Below are 13,830 nucleotides of genomic sequence, written 5' to 3'. Positions count from 1 at the left end.
AAAATAAGGGTCGCAATCAATTCCTCGGGTCAATATCTAGCCGAAGCCTCGGGTTCCAGATGTGTGCAACTTACCCCTTACCCCTTAATCGGCCCTTAAAGAAAGGGGCGCGTCAAAAGTTCCTCAAGGGTTCGTCTGATCGCCAAAATAAGGGTCGCAATCGATTCCTCGGGTCAATATCTAGCCGCAGCGTCAGGTTCCAGATGTGTGCAACTTACCCCTTACCCCTTAATCGGCCCTAAAACGAAGGGGCGCGTCAAAAGTGCCTCAAGGCTTCGTCTGATCGCCAAAATAAGGGTCGCAATCGATTCCTCGGGTCAATCTCTAGCCGGAACCTTGGGTTCCAGATGTGTGCAACTTACCCCTTACCCCTTAATCGGCCCTAAAAGGAAGGGGCGCGTCAAAAGTGCCTCAAAGGTTCGTCTGATCGCCAAAATAAGGGTCGCAATAGATTCCCCGGGTCAATATCTAGCCGCAGCCTTGGGTTCCAGATGTGTGCAACTTACCCCTTACCCCTTAATCGGCCCTTAAAGGAAGGGGCACGTCAAAAGTGCCTCAAGGATTCATCTGAATGCCAAAATAAGGGTCGTAATCGATTCCCCGGGTCAATATCTAGCCGCAGCCTCGGGTTCCAGATGTGTGCAACTTACCCCTTACCCCTTAATCGGCCTTTAAAGGAAGGGGCGCGTCAAAAGTGCCTCAAGGGTTCGTCTGATCGCCAAAATAAGGGTCGCAATCGATTCCTCGGGTCAATATCTAGCCGCAGCCTCGGGTTCCAGAAGTGTTCAACTTACCCCTTACCCCTTAATCGGCCCTTAAAGGAAGGGGCGCGTCAAAAGTGCCTCAAGGGTTCGTCTGATCGCCAAAATAAGGGTCGCAATCGATTCCTCGGGTCAATATCTAGCCGCAGCCTCGGGTTCCAGATGTGTGCAACTTACCCCTTACCCCTTAATCGGCCCTTAAAGGAAGGGGCGCGTCAAAAGTGCCTCAAGGGTTCGTCTGATCGCCAAAATAAGGGTCGCAATTGATACCCCGGGTCAATATCTAGCCGCAGCCTCGGGTTCCAGATGTGTGCAACTTACCCCTTACCCCTTAATCGGCCCTTAAAGGAAGGGGCGCGTCAAAAGTGCCTTAAGGGTTCGTCTGATCGCCAAAATAAGGGTCGCAATCGATTCCCCGGGTCAATATCTAGCCGCAGCCTCGGGTTCGAGATGTGTGCAACTTACCCCTTACCCCTTAATCGGCCCTTAAAGGAAGGGTGCGTCAAAAGTGTCTCAAGGGTTCGTCTGATCGCCAAAGTAAGGGTCGCAATCGATTCCCCGGGTCAATATCTAGCCGCAGCCTCGGGTTCCAGATGTGTGCAACTTACCCCTTACCCCTTAATCGGCCCTTAAAGGAAGGGGCGCGTCAAAAGTGCCTCAAGGGTTCGTCTGATCGCCAAAATAAGGGTCGCAATCGATTCCCCGGGTCAATATCTAGCCGCAGCCTCGGGTTCCAGATGTGTGCAGCTTACCCCTTACCCCTTAATCGGCCCTTAAAGGAAGGGGCGCGTTAAAAGTGCCTCAAGGGTTCGTCTGATCGCCAAAATAAGTGTCGCAATCGATTCCTCGGGTCAATATCTAGCCGCAGCCTCGGGTTCCAGATGTGTGCAACTTACCCCTTACCCCTTAATCGGCCTTTAAAGGAAGGGGCGCGTCAAAAGTGCCTCAAGGATTCGTCTGATCGCCAAAATAAGGGTCGCAATCGATTCCTCGGGTAAATATCTAGCCGCAGCCTCGGGTTCCAGATGTGTGCAACTTACCCCTTACCCCTTAATCGGCCCTTAAAGGAAGAAGCGCGTCAAAAGTGCCTCAAGAGTTCGTCTGATCGCCAAAATAAGGGTCGCAATCGATTCCTCGGGTCAATATCTAGCTGCTGCCTCGGGAATCGATTGCGACCCTTATTTTGGCGATCAGACGAACCCTTGAGGCACTTTTGACGCGCCCCTTCCTTTAAGGGCCGATTAAGGGGTAAGGGGTAAGTTGCACACATCTGGAACCCGAGGCTGCGGCTAGATATTGACCCGAGGAATCGATTGCGACCCTTATTTTGGCGATCAGACGAACCCTTGAGGCACTTTTGACGCGCCCCTTCCTTTCAGGGCCGATTAAGGGGTAAGGGTTGTACACATCTGGAACCCGAGGCTGCGGCTAGATATTGACCCGGGGAATCGATTGCGACAGTTATTTTGGCGATCAGACGAACCCTTCAGGCACTTTTGACGCGCCCCTTCCTTTAAGGGCCGATTAAGGGGTAAGGGGTAAGTTGCACACATCTGGAACCCGAGGCTGCGGCTAGATATTGACCCGGGGAATTGATTGCGACAGTTATTTTGGCGATCAGACGAACCCTTCAGGCACTTTTGACGCGCCCCTTCCTTTAAGGGCCGATTAAGGGGTAAGGGGTAAGTTGCACACATCTGGAACCCGAGGCTGCGGCTAGATATTGACCCGGGGAATCGATTGCGACCCTTATTTTGGCGATCAGACGAACCCTTGAGACACTTTTGACGCGCCCCTTCCTTTAAGGGCCGATTAAGGGGTAAGGGGTAAGTTGCACACATCTGGAACCCGGAGCTGCGGCTAGATATTGACCCGAGGAATCGATTGCGACCCTTATTTTGGCGATCAGACGAACCCTTGAGGCACTTTTGACGCGCCCCTTCCTTTAAGGGCCGATTAAGGGGTAAGGGGTAAGTTGCACACATCTGGAACCCGAGACTGCGGCTAGATATTGACCCGAGGAATCGATTGCGTCCCTTATTTTGGCGATCAGACGAACCCTTGAGGCACTTTTGACGCGCCCCTTCCTTTAAGGGCCGATTAAGGGGTAAGGGGTAAGTTGCACACATCTGGAACCCGAGGCTGCGGCTAGATATTGACCCGAGGAATCGATTGCGACCCTTATTTTGGCGATCAGACGAACCCTTGAGGCACTTTTGACGCGCCCCTTCCTTTAAGGGCCGATTAAGGGGTAAGGGGTAAGTTGCACACATCTGGAACCCGAGGCTGCGGCTAGATATTGACCCGAAGAATCGATTGCGACCCTTAGTTTGGCGATCAGACGAACCCTTGAGGCACTTTTGACGCGCCCCTTCCTTTAAGGGCCGATAAAGGGGTAAGGGGTAAGTTGCACACATCTGAAACCCGAGGCTGCGGCTAGATATTGACCCGAGGAATCGATTGCGACCCTTATTTTGGCGATCAGACGAACCCTTGAGGCACTTTTGACGCGCCCCTTCCTTTAAGGGCCGATTAAGGGGTAAGGGGTAAGTTGCACACATCTGGAACCCGAGGCTGCGGCTAGATATTGACCCGAGGATTCGATTGCGACCCTTATTTTGGCGATCAGACGATTCCTTGAGGCACTTTTGACGCGCCCTTTCCTTTAAGGGCCGATTAAGGGGTAAGGGGTAAGTTGCACACATCTGGAACCCGAGGCTGCGGCTAGATATTGACCAGAGGAATCGATTGCGACCCTTTTTTTGGCGATCAGACGGACCCTTGAGGCACTTTTGACGCGCCCCTTCCTTTAAGGGCCGATTAAGGGGTAAGGGGTAAGTTGCACACATCTGGAACCCAAGCCTGCGGCTAGATATTGACCCGAGGAATCGATTGCGACCCTTTTTTGGCGATCAGACGAACCCTTGAGGCACTTTTGACGTGCCCCTTCCTTTAAGGGCCGATTAAGGGGTAAGGGGTAAGTTGCACACATCTTGAACCCGAGGCTGCGGCTAGATATTAACCCGAGGAATCGATTGCGACCCTTATTTTGGCGATCAGACGAACCCTTGAGGCACTTTTGACGCGCCCCTTCCTTTAAGGGCCGATTAAGGGGTAAGGGGTAAGTTGCACACATCTTGAACCCAAGGCTGCGGCTAGATATTGACCCGAGGAATCGATTGCGACCCTTATTTTGGCGATCAGACGAACCCTTAAGGGACTTTTGACGCGCCCCTTACTTTAATGGCCGATTAAGGGGTAAGGGGTAAGTTGCACACATCTGGAACCCGAGGCTGCGGCTAGATATTGACCCGAGAAATCGATTGCGACCCTTATTTTGGCGATCAGACGAACCCTTGAGGCACTTTTGACGCGCCCCTTCCTTTAAGGGCCGATTAAGGGGTAAGGGGTAAGTTGCACACATCTGGAACCTGAGGCTGCGGCTAGATATTGACCCGAGGAATCGATTGCGACCCTTATTTTGGCCATCAGACGAACCCTTGAGGCACTTTTGACGCGCCCCTTCCTTTAAGGGCCGATTAAGGGGTAAGGGGTAAGTTGCACACATCTCGAACCCGAGGCTGCGGCTAGATATTGACCCGAGGAATCGATTGCGACCCTTATTTTGGCGATCAGACGAACCCTTGAGGCACTTTTGACGTGCCCCTTCCTTTAAGGGCCGATTAAGGGGTAAGGGGTAAGTTGCACACATCTGGAACCCGAGGCTGCGGCTAGATATTGACCCGAGGAATCGATTGCGACCCTTATTTTGGCGATCAGACGAACCTTTGAGGGACTTTTGACGCGCCCCTTCCTTTAAGGGCCGATTAAGGGGTAAGGGGTAAGTTGCACATATCTGGAACCCGAGGCTGCGGCTAGATATCGACCCGAGAAATCGATTGCGACCCTTATTTTTGGCGATCAGACGAACTCTTGAGGCACTTTTGACGCGCCCCTTCCTTTAAGGGCCGATTAAGGGGTAAGGGGTAAGAGCTAGGGCCAAATAAAGGTCATATTCTTGCTCCCCGTCCCCCAATTGACCTAACATGAGTTTTTTAAGCGATTCTGAATCCGACGCTGTATTCGTTGCTGTTGCTGACGCTAACTTCACGGACATCTATGCGGGCGAGGGTTAACCTGCGCCCCGTAGGGGGGGGGGCCGAAACGGCCCCCCCTGTCCTTTTCGGTCGATATCTCCTAAACGGCTGGAGATATCGCCACCAAACTTTCAGGACCCCTCCGGGCATCAATTTTACACATTGTGACCAAAAATTTTTCCAGAGGCTATGATAGGTTGGCCACAAATGACGTCAGAGTGACGTCATGTTCTGTCATTTTCGACCGAAAAAAGACCTTCGCGAGAAGACCTGTCAGGACTACAGCTTTGAAGATACAGAAAAATGATCAAGACATAAAAGGTGAAGAATTGACAGGGCTACAAAACTGCTATCTCGAATTTTTGAAATGTTTGAGTTTTGACCCCTAAAAATCAAAAAAGCATTTTTTTGGATATATTCGCCAAAAAAACCAAAAATTTTTTGAGTTTCGAAAAAAAACCGGAATATATGTGATAGTGCATACCGTCTTCTATCTACATACCAAATTTCAGATCGATACCTCGTTTTTTGGCCAAGTTATAGCGAAAAAACTGTTCAAAAATGATGACGTCAAATTTTCAAACTCAATTTTTGGCAATTCTAGAACTCGTAGAGCAAAACGAAGACCACCATTAGACTCCCCGTGACGAGCTGCATCGAATCGATACCCATTTTATGCAAAAATATCAACTTTGAAATTTGACCTAATTTGACCTGACCTTGACCTGACCTTCACCAAAACGTGACCTAGGCTGGCCCCAAAGGCTGCCTAACCCACATAATCGCATTTGTCATGTAAAATGGACCATAAAACATGTATCACACGACACATTCATATTGTGACCCCCGGTGACCTGACCTCGCTGTGACCTGACCTGGTATCAGTGACCTCAAATAGCAAAGTATGTGTTTGACGAACAATGTACCATCGATGGTTTTCAATAAATTACCAATTTACTCGCTTTCACAGCACATTTCTTGAATTGCCTGTGAACGGTGAAAATCTGACCTTTGACCTGACCTGTGACGTCATCGGTTTGACCTAGGTCAATGAAATTTGGTCACAAGGTAGTTCCCGGGTGGGGCTATCGAACGCCGTTTGAATTTTGAAAATCGGCCGGTAACTTTCCGAGATCTTAGGGGGGGCCGAAACGCCCCCCCCCCCCTACGGGTGGTAGGGTCCGCCGGTAGCCCTACGGGGCGCGGGTTAAGGCGCTACGGCGCTGTTGAGGGCCGCGCGAAGGCTCCACGCCTTTTCTATATAGGGCCTTGCAGTTTGCACCTTTTATGTCTTGATTGGCCTGACAACTCTTCTCGCGAAGCTTTTTTTCGGTCGAAAATGGCAGAACATGACGTCATTCTGACGTCATTTGTGGCCAACCTATCGTAGCCTCTGGAACAATTTTTGGTCACAATGTGTAAAATTGACGCCCGGAATTGTTCTGAAAGTTTGGTGGCGATATCTGCAGCCGATTAGGGGGTATCAACGGAAAAGGACAGGGGGAGGCCGTTTCGCCCCCCCCCCCCCTACGGGGCGCGGGTTAACCATGACGGTCCGCCCACCCGTATGCAAAGCGTCGCTACTGGCAGCGGCGCCGGCTCGGCCGGGAATTACGCGATGGCGTGCCAGCTCGGCGTCGCGTTCGGTTCGCGCGCAGAGAGGTCCGTTGGCGGCGCCAGGTCACCCGGGCGACAGGTCAACAGGGTGACGGTAAGCGGCGGTCAGCGGAGCGGCAGTCAGTCGTCCCTGCACACCGGGTCACCATGGCGGGACCGTGGCTGACGCTCATCACCCTAGGTAAGTTACATAGCTACCGACTACTGGCCGCTTGGGTTCGTTATCGGTACAATGCCGTGAATATCAAACCTAACCTTTTTAAGAGCGGTAACAATTAAAAAGGAACTTGAAGACCGATAAGAAATTCATTAAGTGTCTCGAAGAAGAACCTGAAAAAGCAAAATTGAAATAACTTTTAGATGCTATTTCGCAAGTCCTACGAAGCTCTATCGAAAGCGCTTAGGCCATTTTCGAGTGTACGTACATACCTACCGATATCACCAGGGGCGTCGACGCGTAAGGAAAACTGGTCCGACTTTTTCTCGGGGGGCCCCCACCGGTGGGGGCCCCCAGGTGTCGCGAGGGCCCCGCGAGGCGCAGCAGGGCCCCCGCGAGCCGCAGCGGGGGGCCCCCGTTGCCGCAGCAGGGGCCCCCGTGGCCGCAGCAGGGCCCCCCGAGAGCCCCAACAGGGGCCCCCCGCGGCCGCAGAAGGGGACCCCGCGGGCCGCAGCAGGGCCCCGCGGTGGCTAGCAGGGCCCCAGAGGCGCAGCAGGGCCCCCGCGGTCTCTAGCAGGGCCCCCCGAGCCGCAGTAGGGCCCCCGCGGTCTGCAGCAGGGGCCCCGCGAGCCACAGCAGGGCACCGCCTAGTCGAAAAAGTGGTCCGACTAGTCGGAAAAGTCGGACCGGTGTCGACGCCCCTGGATATCACCGTTTCCAGTTTTACATGTGTGAGACCATTGAATGGTTAACTGATGTGATGGTGTGCGCAATGACTGATCGTACGATGAACAGTTGTCTCATGCCATCTGTAGGCGCCCGCGCATACGCCTAGGTTCACTTTACTTGAAATACGCCGTTCGTCCACTCATGCTCATGTATTCCAGCATGTTCAGCACGCATGCATGCATGGTTTCTGAAACATAAAAGGCAAACAAATACATTTGAACCAACTCAGTCTGATACACATAATACAGAAACGACAAAACGCTGGCAAATTTGGCGCATTGCCAAAATTCAATGCCTCATTCACCGGCAGTACCAAACATATTATACGATATCTATTTTCTGATACACAATTCCGCTCTTTAGATCATAAACGACACTAACGATAATGACTCTTACCGACGGTTTAGGCGTGTCAAACTTCACCAAGAGAGACGGCAGTTCCTCTCGCCGCCATCAAGCGCGAATGTTATTCAAACATCACTACATCACTAGCTCTGAAACAGATTGACCTCGAAATGACATCGGCCGCACAGAAAATAGGCCTCGAAATGCGAACCACCGCGCCGGGCACAACCGTCAACAAGTCGCTGGTTCTGACACCTATAGGAGCGATCCCGAACCAACGGTTCCGACAAGGGTGGCGCTCACTGTTGACCTAGCGCTGGCCGCTACACCCTCCCCCTTGAAGGCACCAGACTTCAACAGAGAGGTAGCGCTCACAAGTCAACGGTTTGTACATCAATACACTTGGCATGTAACAGCAACGAACTTAATCCTAACATATAATCATACATCACATTGCACCCAGTTTAACACGAAACCAAAGATAGCACAGTTTCAGAACGACTCGTGACCTTACTGCGTACCGTACAGCTTCACCAACTTGGTGATAGGGCGTTGGAGCACCAGGCCACGTGTGCTCACCTCTACCGAGCGGACTAACCCGTCTGCGCCCACCTTAACTGCTACAACTCGGCCCAGCGGCCACTGCCCACGCGGTACAGCGCTATCCGAGATCAGAACAGTGTCACCTACCGCTAGATTCGCTCGCATTCTCGTCACCATGTTAGGCCTGCCCTGGAGGAGCGGCAAGTACTCTGCCCTCCATCTTTTCCAAAACATCTCTGATAAATAGCGCACTTGCTTCCAACGCCTACGACCACTATCATCACCGTCCTCTACTAGCCCGAACGGCATCATCACGCTACCAGTGCCCAAGTTCAGAAGGTGGTTCGGGGTGAGCGGTTCTGGGTCCCTTGGATCAAAGGAGACAGGAGTCAGGGGCCTGCTGTTCAATATAGATTCAATCTCGCAGAGAAGTGTCGTCAACGTCTCCTCCTTCAGGTTCTGCGTTGTCAGCAGTCTGTCCAAGATCCGCCTGATAGACCTGATTTGGCGCTCCCACGCTCCTCCGTGATGGCTTGCTGCCGCTGTGTTGAACTTGAATTCAATCTCATGCTTCAACATCGTCTTGTGGACTGACTCTTCACTTTCTTTCAGCTTCTGAAGTTCTCGTTTCAACTCTTTACTCGCTCCTACAAAGTTCGTGCCTTGATCTGATCTCAGCGATTTCACATGGATTCTCCGGGACTTGAACCTGAGCAGCGCGCAGATGAATGAGTTCGATGATAAGTCTTCCGCTACTTCTATATGAACTGCTCTTGTTGAAAGACATGTGAATATGACGCCATATCGTTTAACTCTACTTCTGAGCTGCTTCACATGGAAAGGACCAAAGAAATCCACACCTGTGTGTGTGAATGCTGGTTCAAATGCTACACGATCCATGGGCAAGTCGGCCATCTTCTGACTTTCTGGAGGCTGATGTCTGCGGCAGACTGCACACTGACGAAGAACTCTTCGGACACACGTGCTGCCGCGTACAATCCAGAAACGATTCCGCAGCTTCGATAACACCAGCTGTCGGCCCGAGTGCCCAGTCCTCTCATGGGCCTCTTGTACAACCAGCTCTGTGAAATGTCCCTCACTCGGAAGTATGATGGGGTGTTTAACCTCAGACGCTACGTCAGCGTTCTGCAACCTTCCACCTACACGCATGATTCCATCCACCATGACTGGACAGAGTATGGCGATCCTGCTGCTCCTTGAGACTGGTCGTCCCTTCTCCAGATCCGCGTACTCCTGGGGAAAGCTGCTCCTCTGAACCCACTTGATCAACAGTCTCTCTGCCTCTCGTAGCTCAGCTGCTTCGAGTCGTGATGGCGACGGCCGGGTCTTCTTCACAAGACGCTGTCGAACGCGAAGAAGCCAGGCCAAGCCTCTTAACAGAGAGTGCTTGTCACTGTAGTAGTTCACCAGTTTCTCCATGGGATCTTGCCTGTCCGCAGACTCGTCTTCAGTCGCAGCAATCGCACAACTTGTTGCTCTCTTCACCTCTAGATCAGTATCTGTCAGCTTGTCCATAGCTGGCGGTGCCTTTGGCCAGTCTTCTTCTCCCAGTGTCAAGAACTGGGGTCCGACCAGCCACCTCTCGCCTTGGACGCCTCTGGAGGCATCATCAGCTGGGTTCAGCTCACTGGGGACATATCTCCATTGTTCTGGCTTCGTGCTGTCGTGAATGATGGCCAACCTGTTGGCCACGAAAGTTTGAAATCTTGTTTTCCTGTTCTGAATGTACCGGAGCACGGTGGTGCTGTCTGTCCAGAACAGCTCTTCAGTCACCGCATGTCCTGGGCTCACAAACTCCACAGCGTCTGTTATCATTGAGCTCATCTTCACTGCTGTTACAGCCGCCATCAGTTCTAGGCGCGGGATCGGCACCTTCTTCAACGGCGCCAGATGTGACTTTCCTTTCAAGAAAGAGCAATGAACACGCCCACTTGAGTTCACCATCCTCACATACGACACTGTGCCATATCCTTTCTCACTCGCGTCTGCGAAGTGGTGAATCTGATACCGGAGCACCTCACCGAAGCCGTCAGGTATCATGCTCCTCTGAACAGATACAGAGTCCGCTGCTGCAGCGCTGGACAGCCACGCCATCCACTCCTGTCGCTGGGTGTCAGGCAAGTCTTCATCCCACAGAATCTGTCGTCGGCATAGCTCCTGCAGGATGAGCCGACCTGAAAAGACTGTTGGTGCAATCATGCCCAACGGGTCGTATAGACTGCTCACCGCTGATAGAAGTCCTCTTCTCGTCAGTGACTTTGAGCGAAGATTCTCCAGATCGACAGAGACCTTCAGTCTGTCTGCTTCAGTTTGCCAGATGACTCCGAGCGCCCGCTCTTCAGGGAGTTGCTCTTCCGGACCGGACCACCGCTTCAGTTCCTTGGACCTGTCTTCAGTCTGAAATGATGAAGCCACAGCTTGGCTGTTACTCATGAATTTCGTGAGGTTGAAGCCTCCCTTCTGACACAGCTCCTTCAGCTCCAGGGCGAGGTGTGCTGCACCTTCCTCGGTAGGGCAGGACTTCAATACGTCGTCCACATAGAAGTTACTCCTTAAAGTAGAAATGGCCTCTGGAGAAAACGCATCCTCATGGTCGCTTGCAGTCCTCCTGAGGGCATAGCATGCCACACTGGGAGACGAGCTGGCTCCGAACAAGTGGACCGTCATCCTGAACTGCACAATCTTGTTCTCCGGGTCACCCCCATCCCACCAGAGGAACCTCAAAAGATCACGGTCAGCTTCTGGCACCCTCACCTGATTGAACATGCTCTGAATATCGCCAATAAAGGCGACCTTCTCGGTTCGAAACCGCATCAGAACATCCATGAGTGAATTGGTTTGATCTGGTCCTTGTAACAGGAAGTCATTCAAGCACACACCCCTGTACTTTGCCGCACAATCGTACACGACACGAACCTTTCCAGGCTTCCGCGGGTGTTCAACAGCGAAATGAGGTAGGTACCACACGAAACCATCATCTCGTTGCAAGCAGTCCTGTGGTACTGGCTCTGCATATCCCAGGTCTATCATCTCCTTTACGCTGTTTCTGTATCCTTCTGCGAGCTTCTCGTTTCTCTTGAACTTCTTTCTTAGTCCTTCCAGTCTCCCTCTTGCCATTTCGATGTTGTTTGGGAGATTCAGCTTGTCTTCAGTGAGAGGAAGACTGATCACGTAGTGTCCGTCCTCAGAGTAGATAGACTCTTCCACCTTCTTCTGCCATTCTCTGTCCTCTACAGATGCTCCCTTCTTCGTAGAGTTCAAATTCTCTTCATACTCTGAATTGTACATCTGCTCGATCATACGCTCCAGCTCCTGATCGGTCTTCACCGACGTCCTGCACACTCTCGCAATCGACGATGTCTGTGGACCGCTTCTCAAGCCTCCCAGCGTCCAGCCATACCTGGTCCGCACTGCGTACGGACTCCCAGCTCTGCTCGGTATGACTTCAAGCGGCTCCATCGCCAGGAAGGCGTTAGCGCCCAGCAACAGGCCCACATGTCGATTCTCCAGCTGCGGCAGAGGAAGATCTCTCAAGTGCTCCCACTTACGCACCTCTGACACCGTCGGGAAGTCTCTTTCTGCCACTGGGATGTTGGCGAGAGTGAAAAGTGTCGGCAGTTGCAACTGGTTCTCTCCCTGCAAATCAGAAATCCACACTCCATCAGCAGCCTGGGTCTCCACACTGACGTCTCTGTCTACTGTGGTGAGCGAGAGATGTGTACGAGGAACACTGTTCATGCCCACCTCATTAAAAAGTGCTGATGATATGAATGAGTGTGTCGAGCCACTATCTAAGAATGCATACGTCCTTGTCTGTCCTAGAGGGCTATGCACGATGACAGGAACGACTGGAAGGACTGGTGTGCTGGAGGCATCAACTGCTGTCTTACATGATGTGACATTTGCTGAACTGACCTGCCCCCTCTGCTGACTACCAGGTTGCTCCTGTTGCTGAAGCTGTTGATGTTCATCTTCACCAGCGCTCACTTGACGATGAAGAGATGTTGGATGTCTCCTGTGGCACGTTCTACAGGTTGCTCTCCACCTGCACTCACTGCTCCTGTGCCCCTGCTTCAGACAACTGAAGCACAATGCCATCCTCATCACAAAGTCTCTCTTCTCTGGCCACGGAACTTCAGCAAGCCGGTGGCACTCTGTTACTTGATGACCCTCTCTTCCACAGTATCCACACTCCCTTGTTGGAGGACCATCCCTGTTTTTGACTCCATGTTCTGCTCTGGTAGCCGCCACCATGGGCTTCTGCTTGTACGTCTGAGGAGTCTGCCTCAGGCGTTCTGACTTCTTCTGCTGCGTCTCATACATGTGCTGGCCAAACGCAGCATTCGATGCAACTCTTGCTTCTTTGGTTACAAACTCAACCAGATCTTCATATGTTGCCTTGCTTCCGTGTTCTTCAATGTCATCTGCTCTCCGACGCCAGTGGTGGATCAGATAGTGTGGCAGCTTCGTGGTGATGGTTCTCAGAGTCTTAGGATCATCCATCAGATGACTCCCTTCTAATGCATTTTTACATGAGGTCAGGAGTATGGCAAACCTGTCAAGAGCATCACTGTCGTCATTTCCAATTGGTTTCTGATCCTCGATTCTCTTCAAGTAAGAAGATGCCAGAGTACTTGGCTGCCCGTACCTCTTCTGGAGCAGCCTTCTTGCCTCAGCATAGCCATCTTCCCTGTAGAGACAGCTCGCGACGATGTGGTATGGCTTAGTGCCCTCTACCATATGTTGCTCAAGATAATATAGTCTCTCCTTGTCGTCAGTGACCTTGGAACTGATCTTCAGGTCAAAAGATCTCAGAAATTGAGCAAACTCTGTCACTTCTCCACTGAACTTCTTGACCTCAACCACAGGAAGACGAAGAAGTCCAGCATAGTCTTGAAGTGGGTCAGAACGTGATGTGGATGTGGATTTGCAAGTTGGATTTTGGCTTTGCTGCATGTGAAGTCCATCATCCGAGGTCTGAGGCTCAGGATCTGAGGTCTTCACTGGCTTGTCAAGGATTGGCGCTTTGGATTCTGAAAGGTCAGTGTCCATCTGAGGTAGGGACTCTACATTAACCTTCTGGAACTCTGACAACACCTTTGTCTTTGCTTTCGACATCTCAATGGCTTCTTGCAGCTCTAACATTTCTTTCTGCCTCTGCAGTTCAGCCAACTGTCTATCTATGGCCTGCCTCTCCTCGAGTCGCTTTAACCTTGCCTCGAGACTAGCCTGAGTAGCAGCTTCATCTAACTGCTTCAGAACAACTGATCCTGCCACTGAAGATCTAGCCTTGCTGACCTGAGACCCTGCTGCTTGTGACACACTATCCTGAGGCCTGACAGCATCTGATTCCAGTTGGCTAACAAATGTCTCTGGATCTAGGCCTTCCTCATCCAAGGCATCCTTAAGACGAGCAACAATGACAGCCTTTGTGCCCTTTATATCCTTACCCCTGAGCGATAACTGTTCCTTTACCTGAGAAACTTTCAAGGTATTTAAGTGCTCCATATCCAGTAACAATGAGTAACAATGGTCAAGTAAACAACATTCAGGTTCACAG

General features: G+C 51.7%; 2 protein-coding genes across 2 annotated transcripts in view; one reads left to right on the top strand and one right to left on the bottom strand.

Annotated features, from left to right (window-relative positions):
- Window positions 1-6,616: 6,616 nt before the first annotated feature.
- LOC122370388 overlaps window positions 6,617-13,830 on the top strand; it is a 52,349-nt gene continuing 45,135 nt past the window's right edge. The window contains exon 1 of the mRNA XM_043345941.1: window positions 6,617-6,656. Coding sequence (XP_043201876.1) covers window positions 6,623-6,656 — 34 coding nt within the window. The 5' untranslated portion in view covers window positions 6,617-6,622. The remainder of the gene's footprint in view (window positions 6,657-13,830) is intronic.
- Window positions 7,445-13,079, bottom strand: LOC122370387. Its single transcript, XM_043345939.1, has 2 exons — window positions 7,758-13,079; window positions 7,445-7,548 (listed from the first exon to the last, which is right to left on the bottom strand). The coding sequence occupies exon 1, from the start codon at window positions 13,008-13,010 to the stop codon at window positions 8,217-8,219; it is 4,794 nt and encodes a 1,597-aa protein (XP_043201874.1). The 5' UTR covers window positions 13,011-13,079; the 3' UTR covers window positions 7,445-7,548; window positions 7,758-8,216.

The sequence above is a fragment of the Amphibalanus amphitrite genome, unplaced genomic scaffold (assembly GCF_019059575.1).
Source record: "Amphibalanus amphitrite isolate SeventyFive unplaced genomic scaffold, NRLGWU_Aamphi_draft 001129F_arrow, whole genome shotgun sequence".
Lineage (NCBI taxonomy): Eukaryota > Metazoa > Arthropoda > Thecostraca > Balanomorpha > Balanidae > Amphibalanus > Amphibalanus amphitrite.
The sequence above is the reverse complement of the archived record's forward strand: the minus strand, read 5'-3'. Positions and strand labels throughout refer to the sequence as shown.

Coding starts and splice junctions, on each gene's coding strand:
- LOC122370387 (XM_043345939.1), bottom strand. CDS start 13,010: ATGGTAGAGGGCACTAAGCCATACCACATCGTCGCGAGCTGTCTCTAC.